This window comes from Eretmochelys imbricata, chromosome 7, assembly GCF_965152235.1.
Source record: "Eretmochelys imbricata isolate rEreImb1 chromosome 7, rEreImb1.hap1, whole genome shotgun sequence".
Lineage (NCBI taxonomy): Eukaryota > Metazoa > Chordata > Testudines > Cheloniidae > Eretmochelys > Eretmochelys imbricata.
Genome location: NC_135578.1, coordinates 13,428,933 through 13,448,896, shown reverse-complemented (window position 1 = coordinate 13,448,896; position 19,964 = coordinate 13,428,933). Strand labels below are relative to the sequence as shown.

At 39.1% G+C, this 19,964-nt stretch overlaps 1 protein-coding gene across 1 annotated transcript in view; it reads right to left on the bottom strand.

The window, feature by feature from the left end:
- LOC144267328 (contactin-6-like) overlaps positions 1–19,122 on the bottom strand; it is a 139,169-nt gene extending 120,047 nt beyond the window's left edge. Inside the window, exons 1-2 of the mRNA XM_077821198.1 lie at positions 18,998–19,122; positions 6,621–6,796 (exon numbers count right to left, since the gene is read on the bottom strand). Coding sequence (XP_077677324.1) covers positions 6,621–6,762 — 142 coding nt within the window. The 5' untranslated portion in view covers positions 6,763–6,796; positions 18,998–19,122. The remainder of the gene's footprint in view (positions 1–6,620; positions 6,797–18,997) is intronic.
- Between the last annotated feature and the right edge of the window lie 842 nt (positions 19,123–19,964).

The window sequence follows — 19,964 nt, the reverse complement described above, 5'->3', positions numbered from 1 at the left end:
TCCATACCATTTTGCAACCCCGATGTGGCCCTCGGGCCAAAAAGTTTGCCCACCCCTGATCTATGTGTTCACACTGTCCTCTCTCTCAATGATACTGTCTTTTATTTTAATAATCTATGTCACTTCCTCCCACATAATATTCTTCCTGCAGGCTTTGATTTGACAGCTCTGTTTTTAATGAAGTATGAGAGGGAAACTCCAGCTGAATCTGAACACCTGTTTGTAATCTTGTGGAACAATTGTTTGTTTCTCTAAGTAGAAAAAGCTCATAATTTCACAAATCTTGTTGAGGTGTGCAATGAATTTGTGGCCAACAAGTTTGAGAAGAGGAAGTAAGACATGAAGTTATTTTAAGTAACAGTAATTTACATTATAACTTATGGTTATTTACCTTGTAATAAGGAAACAAATAGACTTAAAATTCCTCTTCCCAAATATATTATGAGAATTATTATTTTTACTGAGATTATAATAGCATCTTGAGGCCCCAATCAGATATCAGGGCCCCACTGCCCTAGGCACAGTGCACACATGTATAATAAAATAGACACATCCAGTCACAAAGGGGTTAGCATAAGATATGAAACAACAGGTGTACATAAGAAACAAATGGAGGGAGGTGCGAAGATAGGGAATGGGAAAATGTAACAGTGAAATAATCATGTTTCATATATAAGAAGAAGGAGTTACTACATAATTATAATTACTTCCACCATTGCTATTTATTTATATAGGGTCTGATTATGCCACACTTAAATCTGATGAGTAATACATTACTAGGGACCTGATCCTGAAGCTGGAACCAATTGGGCAGACCCCTGCACTCCCACAAAGCCCTGCTGAAGTCCCTGCAGACACAGTAGCAGGTGCAGGGCCTAGGTGAGTAGTCCACTGACATCAATGAGACCACTCGTATAGTAAGGCGTTGTTCTATGGGAGAGTTGTAGAACTGAGTCATTGTTTGTTTCAGGCACAAAAATACAAATGAAAACTTAGGACCAGATCCTACCATACTAACTTTCAGAGTTCCCACCGAAAGCACTAATGGGATCCTGAGACACCCCAAACTCCTACTGATGTTTACGGGGCCTTGGAGTGGGCAATGTACCAGCTGGCTATGAAGCAGTGCTACTCTGAAACCAAAGAAAAGTCAGCGTTTGATTTATCAAGGCCTTTCCCTTCATTTTATAAGAGCAGTTTTGTGACTCTACTTTTGCACCACAATTTTAATTCTCTTTTGATTGGACCCATAGGTGGAAAACTGATTAAAAGCTATGAAGCTTTTGTATTAGGACTGGGGCCAAGAGCCATGCAGATGCCATTCATGAAAGTGACTAGACTGAATGAATTAAAATCCCTTTCTGTCTTCCTATCTTTTTACCTGTCTGTCAAGGACTTTGTACTAAACCCCTCACCAAGGTGCCCTTGTGCCTTTCTCAATGTCTCTGTCTTTTCTTTCTGTAAACCAGGTTATGAGCCATATGTTCAGAGTGACTTTTTTATTGGGTGCTTTCACTTCAGTTTCTTGCTGCATTTCTGCCATCTCCTCTGATAATGAAGACTTCTACCTGAAATTAGGATCTCATATCTGTTTGCATTCCTCTTTCTTATATGTCTGCATATTAGTATGAATGTTTGCTGTCACTTGCTGGTTCATCTAGTCCATACAAATGGGAACTAGGATCTTGTATTCCATATTGGTCCGATGGGAAGTGTATCTCTGGGGATATGAAGCCTCAATAAACAAACTTCTTGACCTTTAATCTTTGGAGCTTGTGGTATATCACCAAGGGACTTTATCTCCCAGTGAATTAAGTTCTTCTGGTAGAATGCTTCACCAATGTAGAGTGCCAAAAACTGTGTATTAATGAGACAAAACCATTTAACACTATCCATATAGCCATAGTCCTTACTAGTTGTTGAATTGCTTTAGTTGCATTCAGTTATGTACTCCTTATGCAGGTTTTCTGGCCAGCAGAATTGCCTGTGAAAAGTCATTTGTGTTTTCCTTTAGGTTTTGGTTAACTTCACCCCTGATAACTGGTGGCCAGTTGCTGGTACGCTAATCTAGGAGTGAGAGAGTTCTCATAGTCTCCTAAGTAGTATCCTTGCTTTCCACTGCTGATTATTGTATTCTTGTTTGTAGATCCTAATAATACTTGCCTGGCAAAGACAATGTCCTCAGTCTTCTGAGATCTAAGTCATCCTTCTGAAAGGAGTGGACCTGCTTTTGGCCTAGCACCATGCAATAAAGTTAACTCCTACTCAGTTTGGACATATGTATCTTTGCAGTTTGCCTCAGATTTATTCTCACCTTCAAGTTCTTTGGCCAAATAGAGGTTTGTATTTCTATTCTTTACTTGGCAAAGTTTTCTCTTCTCTGCATCAGGGAGGTCTTTCAGTGGATGTTACTTCCAACACAAGCTCCGCATATGGAATGTGCAGGTGCAAGTGCTGGAGGAGCCACCTAGGGGGGGAGCTCTTCCTGACCTGCTGCTCACAAACCGGGAAGAATTAGTGGGGGAAGCAAACGTGGAGGGGAACCTGGGAGCCAGTGACCATGAGATGGTCGAGTTCAGGATCCTGACACAGGGAAGAAAGGAGAGCAGCAGAATACGGACCCTGGACTTCAGAAAAGCAGACTTTGACTCCCTCAGGGAACGGATGGGCAGGATCCCCTCGGAGAATAACATGAGGGGGAAAGGAGTCCAGGAGAGCTGGTTGTGTCTTAAAGAATCCTTACTGAGGTTACAGGGACAAACCATGCCGATGTGTAGAAAGAATAGTAAATATGGCAGGTGACCAGCTTGACTTAACGGTGAAATCCTTGCTGATCTTAAGCACAAAAAAGAAGCTTACATGAAGTAGAAGATTGGACAAATGACCAGGGAAGATTATAAAAATATTGCTCGGGCATGTAGGAGTGAAATCAGGAAGGCGAAATCACACCTGGAGTTGCAGCTCGCAAGAGATGTTAAGAGTAACAAGAAGGGTTTCTTCAGGTATTTTAGCAACAAGAAGAAAGTCAAGGAAAGTGTGGCCCCTTATTGAATGAGGGAGGCAATCTAGTCACAGAGGATGCGGAAAAAACTAATGTACTCAATGCTTTTTTTGCCTCTGTCTTCACGAACAAGGTCAGCTCTCAGACTACTGCACTGGGCAGCACAGCATGGGGAGGAGGTGACCAGCCCTCTGTGGAGAAAGAAGTGGTTCGGGACTATTTAGAAAAGCTGGATGTGCACAAGTCCATGGGGCCGGATGCATTGCATCCGAGAGTGCTAAAGGAGTTGGCGGATGTGATTGCAGAGCCATTGGCCATTATCTTCGAAAACTCATGGCGATCGGGGGAAGTCCCAGATGATTGGAAAAAGGCTAATGTAGTGCCCATCTTTAAAAAAGAGAAGAAGGAGGATCCTGGGAACTACAGGCCAGTCAGCCTCACCTCAGTCCCTGGAAAAATCATGGAGCAAGTCCTCAAGGAATCAATTCTGAAGCACTTAGAGGAGGGAAACTGATCAGGAACAGTCAGCATGGATTCACCAAGGGCAAGTCATGCCTGACTAATCTAATTGCCTTCTATGACGAGGTAACTGGTTCTGTGGATGAAGGGAAAGCAGTGGACGTGTTGTTCCTTGACTTTAGCAAAGCTTTTGACACTGTCTCCCACAGTATTCTTGCCAGCAAGTTAAAGAAGTATGGGCTGGATGAATGCACTATAAGGTGGATAGAAAGTTGGCTAGATTGTCGGGCTCAACAGGTAGTGATCAATGGCTCCATGTCTAGTTGGCAGCCGGTATCAAGTGGAGTGCCCCAAGGGTCGGTCCTGGGGCCGGTTTTGTTCAATATCTTCATAAATGATCTGGAGGATGGTGTGGATTGCACCCTCAGCAAGTTTGCAGATGACACGAAACTGGGAGGAGAGGTAGATACTCTGGAGGGTAGGGATAGGATACAGAAGGACCTAGACAAATTGGAGGATTGGGCCAAAAGAAATCTGATGAGGTTCAACAAGGACAAGTGCAGAGTCCTGCACTTAGGATGGAAGAATCCCATGCACCGCTACAGACTAGGGACCGAATGGCTCGGCAGCAGTTCTGCAGAAAAGGACCTGGGGTGACAGTGGATGAGGAGCTGGATATAAGTCAACAGTGTGACCTTGTTACCAAGAAGGCCAATGGCATTTTGGGATGTATAAGTAGGGGCATTGCCAGCAGATCGAGGGACGTGATTGTTCCCCTCTATTCGACATTGGTGAGGCCTCATCTGGAGTACTGTGTCCAGTTCTGGGCCCCACACTACAAGAAGAATGTGGAAAAATTGGAAAGAGTCCAGCGGAGGGCAACAAAAATGATTAGGGGACTGGAACACATGACTTATGAGGAGAGGCTGAGGGAACTGGGATTGTTTAATCTACGGAAGAGAAGAATGAGGGGGGATTTGATAGCTGCTTTCAACTACCTGAAAGGGGGTTCCAAGGAGGATGGAACTAGACTGTTCTCAGTGGTAGCAGATGACAGAACAAGGAGTAATGGTCTCAAGTTGCAGAGGGGGAGGTTTAGGTTGGATATTAGGAAAAACTTTTTTCACTAGGAGGGTGGTGAAACACTGGAATGTGTTTCCTAGGGAGGTGGTGGAATCTCCTTCCTTAGAAGTTTTTAAGGTCAGGCTTGACAAAGCCCTGGCTGGAATTATTTGATTGGGGATTGGTTCTGCTTTGAGCAGGGGGTTGGACTAGATGACCTCCTGAGGTCCCTTCCATACCTGATATTCTATGATTCTATGAATGTGTCTGTCAGCCATCCTGCCTAATACTCTTGATCATGTGATTCATGCCAAGAACTGTGTAAAAATAACATGCAATAGCAGCCTGGCAGAGAATGGTCTCCCTTCCTTCTTCCAAGTGAAAAGAGACAGAAATTCCTTCCAGTCCTTCCTGCAAGCCCCATTTCTCTTTTTTCCAGGTTCCTCTTCTACTCTTCCAATGCTCCTTTCATCTTGTAGCTCCCTCCTTCCCCTACCCAGGCTGTGAGAAGAAGAATATTCCCAGAAATGTTCAGGAAATCCTGTGGGTAGGGCCCAGATGCCTTTTATTTTTTCTACAGGCTCCCTTTTCAGGTAGATGTATCTTCCTCCTGGCAGGACAATGTGCTGGCAGGTGAAGAAAAGGAGGAGTTTCCCCTCATCAGATTTGGAGCTGGACTCCGATAGACACCTTCCGATAGACACCTTGATTACAGGTATATCTGTGACATATATGTAGCCTTCAGCCTCCTCCTCTTAGGGCCTCCTGGGCATCTTCCTTTTCCTTTCTTGATCTCCTCCTCCTCCATTCATTCCCCAGTTTACTCCCAGTAGCCTGCCCTGCTTCCTTCTTCATTCAGTCTCCACAAACAAAATTCTAAGATGGCTGTTCCACTACTTCTGCCTGACAGGGGTTTTGTCACAAAGCATATTTCACCTTCAAGTGTGGAATTCATTTCCCATGAACGAAAGGTTACTTGCAGAAATATTTGAGAAAAGGAAATATAAAAGGGTCAGAATATGATGAATTAAAATTTAGTTTTCATTTGCCCAGCTCCGGAGACCAAAGCTCTTTACTTAAGAAATTCAGTGGGAAAACTATAAAACCCAGTACAAATGATAAACCAAATGATCAGCTTTACAAAAAAAATGTCTGTGAACCATCTCAACCTCTGATGTCTCCTTTGTATAACCTCTGTGACATGAGACTTCCTATGAGAAATGGAACAGGATTAATAATTAATACATTTACTGATGTCTGAAATAGTGACATAAGGTTGGCTTTAGAAGTATGTTTTATTAATGAGGTTTGAAAACAATTGCTTTCTCACAGTAACAGACAGTGCAGACCTTTAAACTGAAAAAAATGAGTGCAAGTAAAACGTGTGGCTTCCTTCAAGTTTCTTTTGAGGGTACCAACAGCATTCACTGACCACTCAAAAACGTGCAGAAGAAATAAAAAAGAGTTAGCATAATAATTCTCAAACTGGTTCAAATTGACATCTGCACCTGTACCCAACCTGGCTGAAATATGACACATTTCAGCACAGCAGAACAGTATCCTTTTGCACAGTGTATAGGGAAGAAGGGTATCTTACTGTATGTCTGTTACTGTAGCAAAATGTCGCTGAAGTAATTACCGGTGTGACATTTATGTGACTCTGTTGGATATCATTAAGTTGTAGCAAATGTAAAGCCTAGTCTTCCTGCAACTTTTTTTTACATGTGGCTAGGTGTGGAACTAGATAACTAATGAATATCACTTCCACCAAAAAAAATAAATAAAAGCCCTCTTAAAAAAAGAACAAAAAACCATAACAGCTTTATTGAACAAAAGTAATTGCATTCATCTTTCTTGACCTTTCAATCATCAGTGGTAATTATTGTTCTCTGAGTGCTGTAAGGAATTGGAAGTCTGTTTTTGTTGTTAATATTTTATGAGAAAATAGGGTTTTTTAAATTTAAGATAGAAAAGCACTGCAGAGGTAAATCCCTCCCTTTTATTGTGGTCATTGTGATACTTTAATTATCAAATAAATTACATTTTGCATACAGAATTACTTAGAAATGCTTTAATAAATGCAGTCTTAGCAACTTACATGCAAATTGAAGCTTTGCCTTCCTGCTCAGAATTGTTCCAAATGAATTTGTGGCCAAACACTGGTATGTTCCAATATCCTGTTTTGTATGTGGGTTATTGATTGCCAAGCTGCCTCCAACCAACCTGTAGTGATAACTCATGGTAAGATCAATATCTGTGCCATTTTGCTTCCACCTTTGAGGGGAAAAAAATCAAATTATGCTTATAATTTACAGAGCCTATTCATATTTATCAAATAGCGTGCTGTAGCATACCTGTAACAATAAAAGTATGGTTAAATATCAGAATGCTTTTTATATCAATCTTAATATTATCAATAATTCTATTGTTTAAAAATCTTTGCTGCTTTTATGTTAGTCACCAGCATTCAACCAATATCTACAAAAAGTAATGATAACTTATTCATAAAAACTAAATTATCCATCCAATTGGGAGTGCAGAATATGCCTTCACGGGAGATACCATTTATATTATAAAAATAATGTATCTGAAAGTGTTTTATGGCCCTTGCATGTGATGTCATAAATTTGGTTATAGAAATATTTTAGAGATATAAATCAGAAAGGATTATACTTCAAAAAGGAGAAGAAAGCGGAAAGGTTTTATATAGCATGTCTGAGATTGATAATGTAATAATGAGAATGCTGCTATTTTAAAACATGATTTGTCTCTGTTAGTCTGTTAAGTAGAAAGATTGTGTCTGCAACATTTCACAACTACTTACAAATGTCAAAATAAACATTATTCTTCACTGAAAATAAATATTCTTTATTTTTGAAAGGGAAATGTTCCAGGGCTTTGCCATTAGTCACATTAGGATGAAATTAACATAACTCAAGTTAAAGCCCAAAGAACTAGCATTCATATGGGTTGAAGCCCCTCAGTAGATGCTGCTCCAGGGGTGGTCTTGATTAACATCTGAAGCTTTCAAAAAGAACAGGAGTACTTGTGGCACCTTAGAGACTAACAAGTTTATTAGAGCACAAGCTTTTGTGGGCTACAGCTCACTTCATCGGATGCACAGAATGGAACATATAGTAAGAAGATATATATATATACAGAGTAGTTGGAAGTTTCCATACAAACTGTAGGGGGCTAATTAGTTAAGATGAGCTATTATCAGCAGGAGAAAAAAACTTTTGTAGTGATAATCAAGATGACCCATTTAGACAGTTGACAACCTCCAGCTTCTCTGTATATATATATATATATCTTCTTACTATATGTTCCATTCTATGCATCCGATGAAGTGGGCTGTAGCCCACGAAAGCTTATGCTCTAATAAATTTGTTAGTCTCTAAGGTGCCACAGGTACTCCTGTTCTTTTTGCGGATACAGACTAACACGGCTGCTACTTTGAAATCTGAAGCCTTGTCCTTGCCTATACATAGGGTTTTAGCACAATTGGCTCCTCATGACCCTGTGGTTCTTCACCTAATCCAGTCCCCACACTCCACTCTACCCACTCTTCACACCCTGCACTGGCATGTGAAGGTGGTGTAGACAGCTCTGTGGCCTGCAAAGGATGTAGACACTTCCTGGATGGCTTAAGTGGCACAGATGCCTTCTGTGAGCCCTCTGCACCAGGGGAATTTTGTTTGTTAATTATCCATACAATCACAGAGCAAAATATAGAGTACGAATTAGCTTCAGCAATAAGATTATTCACAGTGATGGTAGTTTAGCTGAACAAGATTCTACAATCAAAAACTTGAAACAAACTTTTATACTTTCACCAGCCTCTTCTAAACTAAAATCATTTCCCACAAATGTAAACACTGGAAGCTAGATCTTTAGCTGTCATAAACTGGCATGGCTTCATTAAAGTCAATAGGGCTATACCTGTTTACATCATCTGAGGAGCTGGCCCTGCTGTGTATTGCAAAATACTTTACATGAGCCAACCACTGAGAGGGTTTTCTCCATAGAATTTGATTGTGAGGAATATTTGTGAGTAGGAGAAGATGCTTCAAAGAATCATGTGAAATGTCATTGCATGCTGTAAGGAAAATCTTGACAAATATGTACAGAGAAAGACAAGAAACATGACCTTGGAGGAGGATATATGCTTTTAAAGATGAGAAGTGATTGATCAAATATCAAATCAATTGAATTTCATGAACAAATTCTAGTAGCTTTAAATAATTTAGCTGGATCCTCCATATCTCGGACTTCTGTTTTATGAATGCTTTAACATTAAGGAGTCTAGTGGCAACTGCAGAACATTAATATTTTGCTTGCCTCCAGTTGCTGCTAATTTTGATCCTTGAATTCCTATATCCTATTTTATCTTTCACATTGTTATCAGGACAAGCAGAGCTGTAGGTAATGGCCATCCATCAGCCTTTTACATGAAGCAGTTCTCTATATCACAGTCAGGATTTCACCATATTTCATAATTTGTGCACTGTGCATGCTCTCTGGACCTTGGTTCTCCTTTTAGTTTTCTAGCATAGGAAATACTGGTATATCGTTTGCCAGCTCTCTTTAATTTGGGAATCAATCACTGAAATAACTGCTGTCATCATTACATGGCTCTCAATTAAGCTCCATAATTGTTTTTCAACACAAATGCAAAGTTGTTGGCTTAGTTGCAGCAAATGAATTTTTCACAGTATCCCCATAATCATTCTAATAACCATGGTACAATGATTATTAAACTGTGCATATAGATCAGGGGTTCAGCTCCTGGTGTGGGCTTTTTTCCTAATTAATATGTTTAAATCAATGAAGGAACAAAATTAACGAATCCATGTGATTGCCAGACAAGTGTTTAATCATAGCATGTGTGCCCTAATGTATTTATCTGATATTAACTATTCCATGAAGGATTATTTCAAATCATTTTTTAATATCTTTATATTAAGCCCAGTTGATCTAACAGTTTTATAAACCTTGTTGAATACAATCATTTAAAAATATATATTTTGTCATTGTATGTGGAAAACGCATCAATGAATAATAATTTATCTTCAGCATATAAACCAAAAATATGCAAGTCATTGAGCTTGGTTTAAATATTTGCCTAGGAAGGAAATGTTCTCAAATTAGACCGACAAAAACATGACCTTCAGTGAAGTAAATACTACACCTGTTTTATAGATTCATAGAGTTTAAGGCCAGAAGTGAACAGTATGATCATCTATTCTGACCTCCTATATAATACAAGCCATAGACTGTCCCCCATAAATCCTCCATCAAGCTCATAACTTCTGGTTGAGCTACAGCATATCTTTTAGAAAGACCTGTAGTGGTAACTGGGGCTTAGCAGGGCTTCCCCAGTTGTGAGCCTAAATGTAAGAAAGTGATTAACAGTTTTTAAAAAGTCACAATAATCTGTAACACTGAATATTTCTCAGAAAAGGTACAAAAGGGAGACAAACTCAATCAGGACAAATACAAAAGGCCTACAGATATAATTCAAGGACTATGTTAAGATTATGCCCTCGTAAACAACAGAAGCATAGGATTGAAAATCAATGAACCTAAACTGGTGTGTTGGAAATTAGGACTAATTGGTGGACAAAATAATGAGGGCTTGGGCTTCGTTTCCATCCACTTCCCCACTTGTGGGATCCTCAAAAAGATACTTTGGGGTGGAGGAATTAGTTATCATGGATGCTGGCTGGCTAATAGATGGAGAATAAGAAGGAGTGAGCCTCTTCCCACTATCTGCTGGGACCCTGAAATCCACTGTGACACTACTGGAGATTCAACACTCTAATCTTGAGAGCGGTCCTGATGAGATTGGGCCAGAGAGGTGGACCCATAAGACATTTTAACCTCCTCTGGTTCCAACTAAATCCCAAACACTACCTGAGATGCGAGACTTTGTGTCCCTCTCTCGTCAGAGATTTTTTTCCCCCCTTCCCTGCCTTATTTCTTGTTTTTCCTATCCCTCTCCTTTTGCCTTCTGTTTAATAAGAGTCTGTCTTATCCAGCCAAAACAGTGTACTTTTCAACACTGCTGTAAGCCTGTGACCAAAGAGGTGGCTAAAAGCAATGCTCTAAAAATCTCACTGCTGATACAAGTTTGCCCAGGCTCAGAGTGCCTAATAAGATGGTCTAACGTGGCTGTATTTTATTAGCTGAGAGACTACAAGGTGACAATAAGCACTGGAGACAGAAGCTGCATTTTCTATGTTTTCTGTATGTGTCTTGTTTTGTCTTCTAGGAAATGAGATCAGGCAGCAAAAATAACAGCTCCAGCCCATCTCAACTAACCTTTTCTCTTCCTCCCCAAAAAGGATAGTTATTATCATCTAAGAGACAGCCAAAAAAGGGAATTTTCTTCATAAAAACTCTCTGTAGATAAGGGGGAAGGAAACAGGGGATAGGGGTAAAATGAAAGCCTTATTTAAAACTTTCCATTTCAAATGCTTTTAAGTGTTTTTCCTTCTTTTCTGTATCTTTAATTTTAAAAAATTAAAAATATTTGTAATGGTGTGTTTGCCATGGTACTAAGCACGCTGAGGTCTCTGCATTCCAGATTCTGAGCACTGTTTAAAACTGTTTAATGCTGGACAATGACAGGGTTATGTTAACACCTGTGAGTCTTTGGGCCCATTTAATACAATAGACTTCCACTCTAGATTTAAAGACTTAAAGTGATGGTGAATCCTCCATGTCTCTGGGTAAGTTGTTCCAGTGGTCAGTTATCCTCACTGTTAAAAAACATGTGCCCAATTTCTAGTATGATTTATCTTGCTTTATCTTCCAACCATTGGATCTTATTATGCCTTCTGTGCTAGTTTAAAGGCTTATCAGATATATTCTCCATATGTAGACTATGATCAGGTCACTTCTTGACTTTCTTAAAGATAAGAAACACCCCTAACTGATGGTCTCCCATTAAAATTACTCTTGAGATCCATCAGTTAGACACTTTTAATCCATTTAATATGTAGTACATTGATATTGTTTAGTGCTATAATTTAATCAGAATATCAAGCAGTACTAAGACAAGTGCCTTACAAAAGCCTAAATATATGATGTCAACACAGTTACCTTTATGAACCAAATTTATAATATAATCAAAACATGGTATCAGCTTCATTTGACAAGATCTATTTTCCATAAAACCATGTTGACTGGCATTGATAATAGTCACTTTCTTTAATTCTTTAACTTTATCTAAACTATAGGTTTCAATATTATAAAAACACAATGTTTTGATTGCACTACATAGGTTTTTTTTTCCCTCCTGAATTTTCATTCCACAGGAAATGTCAAAATTTTGGCTTTTTATTCTAATATGGAATAAAAACAAAATTTGAAATATCAGAACTTCTTGTAGAATGGCAATTCCATTTTACACCCAGCTGTAGGTTCTACACAGTGCAATAGTCTGCCTGGGTGCTACTCACTGCAGGACTGGGGTCCTGGTTTGAAATTAAAGTAATCTCGTTAGAAAATATCCTCATAGCAGCTCTTCACATATTGGATTGCTTTCTATATGCTACCGAAAAATGCTAGCCACTATCATAGAAGGAAGGAGTGTGAGATTTGTATTACCATTTTTGTTTTAAAACATACATTGGGAGTTTATTAAAAGCATTAATTAGAGCAGCCACGTTACCTCTCTTTGATCATTGCACCTGAACAAGCACTATCCAAAAATCCAAGAAATCATGGACTTTCAAATCAGATGTGCATAGAAGCAAAATCTCCCCTTTATCTCAGTGAGATAGAATGGATTCTATGAGGCATGTTACTGCCAACTCAGGTCAATCAAATTATTATTATTGGTCCTTATTGATGCTCTTTTAAGTGCTTAAAATATTTATGTGCAGCTCAGTGGCACTCACTGAGGCATGGAAGTCATTCCTGTCTTTGAAAACATTCAAGACAGCATTTCCATTCTAATCATTACAACCAAAAGCCAAACTGATCAGTATAAGGGCTGGGCAAGCACACTACATTTTTTTTACACTACATTTACTTTGCTGGGCAAGCACACAATACAGAAGTGGCTCTGTACAGCACAATGAGTGCTATAAGTGGTGCTTAATAAAAAAAAATTGCACTGTACAGACTTAAAAAACCCTATCTGTTGTAGTAATTTTCCTTCATTTTCCAATCTAAGATGAAGTTTCTAGAATAAGCAAATGGCATCTCGATCCCCAAGAGCCACCAGAATCTCACTGTCAGTAAAGAGAACAAGAACTGGGGCAGAGACTGACCACACAAGCATGGCTTCCCTGTCATTCCTCCTCCACTTCCCCCATACCTTCACAGTATCTAAACCTTGGTGTAAGCATAACCCATGTTCCCTAGTTAACTGGACATGGGTGGGGTGGGGACTGATTCAAAGCCCACTGCAGTCAGTGGGAGACTTTCCTTTTATGTCAGCAAGCTTTGAATTAGGTCCTAAATCTTCTCCTCTGACCTCCTACACCTCTCTATCATCTCTCTGAGGTAGCAGCAGCTTCATCAGAAGCCACGTAAGCATTGGGCATTCATTGCTTCCACTAGACCACTTTTACACCCTCACGGTAGCATCATGTGGAGGCTCCTCGCTAATTAGAAGACAAATAAATGTATTAGGCATGTAGCTGATTGAGGTTATATTGATAATTAAGTCATGAGATTAAAAAAGTACACTGTAAGGGCAAGATTCTCTGTATAAACTATATCTAATTATGTCAGCTGATTATCTGGCCCAATGTATTTACCAACCAACACAAAATATGTGTTTTAAGAATATCTATTGTAACAACAATATCTTCTGTAGAAAGAGCATTTTCAAAGCCTTCATTATTAGAGTTCTGTTTTTGTCATACATCCTTTGGATTCAGCTGGAAAATCTCCTACACAACTCTTTAGAGGAATACAGTTCTTTTTTGTGATCAATATTTATTTATAAGCCAGATAGGCTAATGCACATGAATGATCACAGAAACAGGGGGAAAAAAAGTCTGACATGTAGTGACTAAAACAGAGGGGGAAAGGATACACAGATGATTTCCGTTTCATTTTGATTTGACATAATTCACTAATGTTTTTGATATGTTCTTAACACCATGTCCAACATATAAGTTTGATAGTTGCCTAATTGCTAAATTCATTGCCCTAGGCAGCCTACTGGAGATAGATATTTATTTTTAGAGTGATCCCGGGGACAACATGTTAGACGAGGGGAAGGCAACAGAAAGGATTGATCCATCAGTCATTCTCAGATTTTTCAATAGTATGAACAAGACCTAGAAAATGTATTCTCAGATTCACTGGGCACAGTAATGTGAACTCCTTCTATTTAAGATGCTGGGAGAAGCAAAGCACCATCAACTTCCATTGTAATCAACAGGATCTGAAGGCTCTCAGAATTTAACAACTCAGTGAACTAGTAATATGTAAAGTCTGTTGCCAGTAAAACAACAAATGCCACTAGTCGCCGCTACACAGCATATAAGCCAGATGCCATGCAGCCTCACTATTTTCTTTCAAATCCCTCCACAAAACCCAATCTTTAACTATTGACTTCCACTCCTGTGCTAGCTTCCCCTCCCCTCTGACCCCACTTCAATCACAGCTTTAAAATATCAGAATTTATACAATGTTACTAATATATAACATGGGTTATAACCATTGTAGCTGTTTTACCCTTTGTTTTTGCTTTTCCCAATACTTTTACTTGTTTGTTACCTTTATCTGGATTTGGATTTCGTTTGGGTCATTTTATCTTATCTGAAAAACACCATTACAAGTTATGGTGCAACACACATACACCACAAATGAGTAAAATGTGACACTTATTTATTTACTTACTTCACTTATTTAAACACATATCTTTTCCTGACACGTGTAATCAAAGGATGTGACTTTCAGACTCACATGAAATTTTATATTCAGTATGCAAGAGAGCTCATTTGATCTCTTTCACTCCGTGACAGGAAAAAATGTCACGTGTTGCACCTGAACAATCATAAGTAATCACCCACAGTTCAAACAGGAAATGTATAAGTATCACAGAGAACTATTTATGAACAATCCTCCGAGTTTTTAAAAAATAAAAAGAAAAACAGAATAATGAATACATTAGAGAAAACCATGATATGCTCATAGATACTTAGCAGTCAGAAAAAGAGGCTAAGTATATTGGTAAAATTATTCATAGTGAATTATTGACTCCACTCTAATGAAAATACTCAAGTGCAATGAATTAGAAATTATCTTGCAAGCCTGTGTGACATTTTTTCCTTTCATCAATATTATATAAGGTACAATAGAAATACTGGGCCAAATAATGTTATAAACAACCAACTTTGTTGGACATTAAAAGGCATAGTAGGGTATTAGATTGTGAGGTAATATAACTGGATATTCATGTTGTTTTACTCAGTATCTAAAGTTATATTTCTATCTTTAGTTTTGTTTTCATTGTAATCTGGTCTGCATTCTGCTATTTCTAGCACAATGTGGAATATAGTGTCTCGGTTTTTTACTTATTCCTTATGCCCATTTCAGTGTGTGCATGCTCTCTCTCTCCATTGGAGAGAGAGAGAGAGATTGGTGTGGTTGTTAAGCATTATGGGTTTTTGAAAAGAAGTTGCAAAAAATTATGACTAGAGTCAACAGATATTTTTAAAAGTTACAATGAAAATCTTATAAAAAGACCTTTAGGAAACACTAAACATTTACTATTATTCATTATTATTATGTTATTTTCACATAAGCATATTTCTTTATATAGAAAAGTATCAGCTGGCAAATTATATTATATATAACTTTATTCCTATTGTAATGCTTCTGTGTTTATGAATCAAAGAAAAACTTTGCAGTAGTCCTTGCAATCCTTAACTCCACACTCAACATAACATATTACTACAATTTCATACTGTTCTTGATTTTTCTAGATATATGGGAACCTAACATATGTAGGCCAGATCCTCAGAGGGTATAACTGATTTAGCTGCATTGAAATCAAAGGAGTTAAGCTGATTTACATGAAGGTCTTATTCCTGCTCCCAGTAAAGTCAATGCAAGCCCTGAACAGTGCAGATGAAGCCCCAAGTGACGATCTGACCATATAAGTGTAACCAGGGCTTTGCAAAATATTTTATATAATGCAAAGCTTAAAAATGTTGAAACTGATTTTGACATCACACTAGTTGCACATCACTGTAACTCCATTTACTATAATTGAGTTACTCCCGACTTACACCAAAGTAAGTGAAAAGGGAGCGAGAGAAAGAAAACAACACCAAATTATTTTTCCTATCTCCTGTTCATTCCATTGTATTTTGGGGTGGAATTAAAGTAGGCGGGGTGTGGGGTAAAGGAGATAAGGTGCATGGAATGCGTGCGAGAGAGAAAGTGAGAAACAGAATAATTGAGAGGAGGAAGAGGGGGAAATAGGAGAGTATGGGGTGTGATTGAGAAGAGTTCATATTACAAGTGTGTGTGTTCACAGGGACAACATGGGGAAGATCCACAATGGATCTGTGACAACTCACACAAGTTGAGGATCTGCCCCAGTGAGTGTGAGGTTCTGAAGGCTACTCCTGCTGCTGCAGAGACTGTTTGTGCATATGTGTGGAGGAGAGAGAATATACTGCAGGCCTGGGCTGGGGATTTTCACAGGCTGCCAAGGAACCTCCCTCTTCCCTAGTTCTTTGAAAGTGGGTGAGTAGATGGATTGGAGAGCCTGGAACTCAGTGACCTGAACCAACTGATGGCTAGGCTGGTAGATAGCAGGGGTTCATGGGATGAGGGCTGGAGGACATGCATGGTGAGCGGTGTGGTAAACCCAGGACAAACAACTACAAAAGGGGGGTAGTAATTGGTCCCAGGGGTTTAAAAGGCTCCACCCTATCCACTGAGGAGAGAGAACCAGGAGGCAATAAGATTCAGCTGGAAAAGGGGTTGCTAGGGAACCAGTTAGGTTCAGCTGACTCCAACTACTTGGGACCTTTTTAAACCCTCCCCTGGGTGGTAGGAGGGGGAGAATGAGGGTGTGAGAGGAGCAGGGAAGTTGCTAGTAGGCTGTTTGCAGCAAGACACCAGACCTTTCCAGCAGGGAGGCTGCACTCGCTCCCCAGAAAGAGAAGGAAGACTAACACAAGAGTCTGACTGAGGAGAGGAGTAGCAGGACCCAGTGCCACTATAAGGATTTGCCTTGCCCCAAACCTGAGTCTCCAAGGTGAAAAGGGACTGAGCCTACTGAGGCGAACAAGGTGAACAAGGCTACTCTTCCAAAAAATGGAGGAAAATTTACTTCCTCATATATAAAACTCTGAAAAGATTTCACTGTGGTACATTGGCACTTAAGATGCAGAGAAACCAAGTTTCCAGTTGCTACTGGCAGCTTTGCAAGGAAAACCTTTTCTTCATGTTTAAAAGTTATTGAACATATTCTCCAGTTCATTAGGTAGCACTTGATTTCCTTCAATATCTTGCATGCATGATTTCTCATTCCTCAGTTTTCTTTTTCCCAAATCTTTGCTTTAACCCCATTTAATGAGGAACATATAGCATCCTTTTCTAAACTTACAGCTTCTCCTTTTATTAAACTCAAGTTTCCAGAACATTGGAGCAACAGGCTATGTTTAAAAAAAAAAGATTCTAGGGTTATCGAACAAACAAAAAATGCTCAGGACCTAGATTTTATTAAGTGAGCTGTCAAGGTTCCTCCCCCACTCTGAACTCTAGGGTACAGATGTGGGGACCTGCATGAAAAACCTCTTAAGCTTATCTTCACTAGCTTAGGTCAAAACTTCCCCAAGGTACAAAATATTCCCCCCGTTGTCCTTGGACTGGCCGCTACCACCACCAAACTAATACTGGTTACTGGGGAAGAGCTGTTTGGACGCGTCCTTCCCCCCAAAATACTTCCCAAAACCTTGCACCCCACTTCCTGGACAAGGTTTGGTAAAAAGCCTCACCAATTTGCCTAGGTGACTACAGACCCAGACCCTTGGATCTTAAGAGCAATGAACAATCCTCCCAACACTTGCACCCCCCCCCTTTCCTGGGGAATGTTGGATAAAAAGCCTCACCAATTTGCATAGGTGACCACAGACCCAAACCCTTGGATCTGAGAACAATGAAAAAGCATTCAGTTTTCTTACAAGAAGACTTTTAATAAAAATAGAAGTAAATAGAAATAAAGAAATCCCCCCTGTAAAATCAGGATGGTAGATATCTTACAGGGTAATTAGATTCAAAAACATAGAGAACCCCTCTAGGCAAAACCTTAAGTTACAAAAAAGATACACAGACAGAAATAGTTATTCTATTCAGCACAATTCTTTTCTCAGCCATTTAAAGAAATCATAATCTAACACATACCTAGCTAGATTACTTACTAAAAGTTCTAAGACTCCATTCCTGGTCTATCCCCTGCAGAAACCAACATATAGACAGACACACAGACCCTTTGTTTCTCTCCCTCCTCCCAGCTTTTGAAAGTATCTTGTCTCCTCATTGGTCATTTTGGTCAGGTGCCAGCGAGGTTACCTTTAGCTTCTTAACCCTTTACAGGTGAGAGGAGCTTTCCCCTGGCCAGGAGGGATTTTAAAGGGGTTTACCCTTCCCTTTATATTTATGACATGAGCCTATTGGGTATAGTAAGCTAGAAATCAGAACTGTGCCATGCTGTTTCTCTAAATAAACCTTATAAATATATACATGAAATGTTAGAATTAGAGATAAGCAAGACTTGTGTTTTTTGCATTCCAAGCTTTTATGATGAAAGTTTTTGCAAATACTTATGCACAGCAAAATGCTACCCTTTTCTGGTTTTCACAGCTGTTCTGTGGATTTTAAGTAATGTTGTAGGTTTTTAAACACTTTATGGGAAATGTTCAGTGATGTGTTTTCTTTATGTTAAAAGCTCATGAAATTATACAAGTGAAAAATGACATTTTAATGACTATACTCCACAAAATTGATGTGTTTTGTGTATTTTTTCACCATCTTTTTTTAAAGAATTCTGAACAACTCAGGCCTGATCCAAACCAGTGAAGTTAATAGAAAGATTTCCATTGTCTTCAGTAGGATCTGAATCCAGCTCAATGGGATGTATTATTTCCCAAGGGCCTAATTTTTTGTTTTCTTGCCCGTACATATGGTTTCTTAATAATATTTTAAACAGTGGTTTCTTTGAGCAGTTTATATTGTCGTTATGTTTTTTTTAATTTAAATATCTAACAATTGTGACTCAAGTGAAGATATTCCATTTTTGAGGGTTAGATTGTGCCACTTTTACCCATATTGGTGAGTATCTACTAACAAAGGTAGTCCCATTGACCCCTTAATACCATTGGTGTGTGTGTGTAAGCACTCACAAATGTAAGGGATGTGCTACCGAGCTTTTGATCAACTATAGTTTAAAACATTTACAGGGAGACCACACAGTTGCAAAGCTAACTTCACCTGTAGTATGGCAATGGATATCCTTTGGCTGTACAATTCAGCAGTATTTCTGGGTCCTCTGAACCAATAGAATAAGTGATGTCATATGGCTCTTGGATGAAAATAGGACTGTGAAGAGTATCTTCCTCTGTGAAATAAAACAACAGTTTAAGATTAGCCTTTATGTAGGTGATAAAAAAACAAACAAAAACCAGAGCTTCCCAGGTTCTTCCCTTTATTTAAAACCTAACACACTGCGGACTATTGGGCATCAGTCTGCGGGTTTTTCTGTAATGGAGCAAACATTTAAAACCTCATTCCAGGGGATTTGTGGTTTATTTACATAATGAAAGTGAAGAGTAGCTTGTTTGCATGTTTCCTACAAAATTATGTGGATGTCTATTACATCTACTCCCTCTCCTCTGAACATCACATTTATGCATAAAGATTATGGATAGAAGCTGAGAAGGACAAAGAGGTGTCATTCTATCAATCTATCTTTAGTACTTGTATGGTGCTCAACACTGCAGTGTCTGAAGGCCTCAAAATCTTTAATGTATTTATCCTTACAGTACCCCTGTGAGGTAGGGAAATACTGTTTATCCCCATTGTAGAGATGGGGAAACTGAGGCACAGGGCAACTCAGTGACTTGCCCAAGGTCACACAGGAAATCTGTGACAGAGCAGAGAACTGAGCCCACATCCTAAGCTAGTGCCTTAACCGCTGGACCATCCTACCACTCTAAAATGTTTAAAATTACTTTGATAGTGCTCAGCAGTTTTCTGTATGCGTTTTTGTCTCAATATCATTTTTTTTCTTGGAAAATGATGATACATTGGTTACATGTCGTATAACGTAAAGACTATCAAATATTGCAACACACTTAAGTATACATTTAGGTCCTGATCGTGCAAGTAGAACTTAGCTTGCAACTTGCGGGAATGGGGCCTTATAAAGTATACTGCATGATTGGTTTAATCCTCTTGA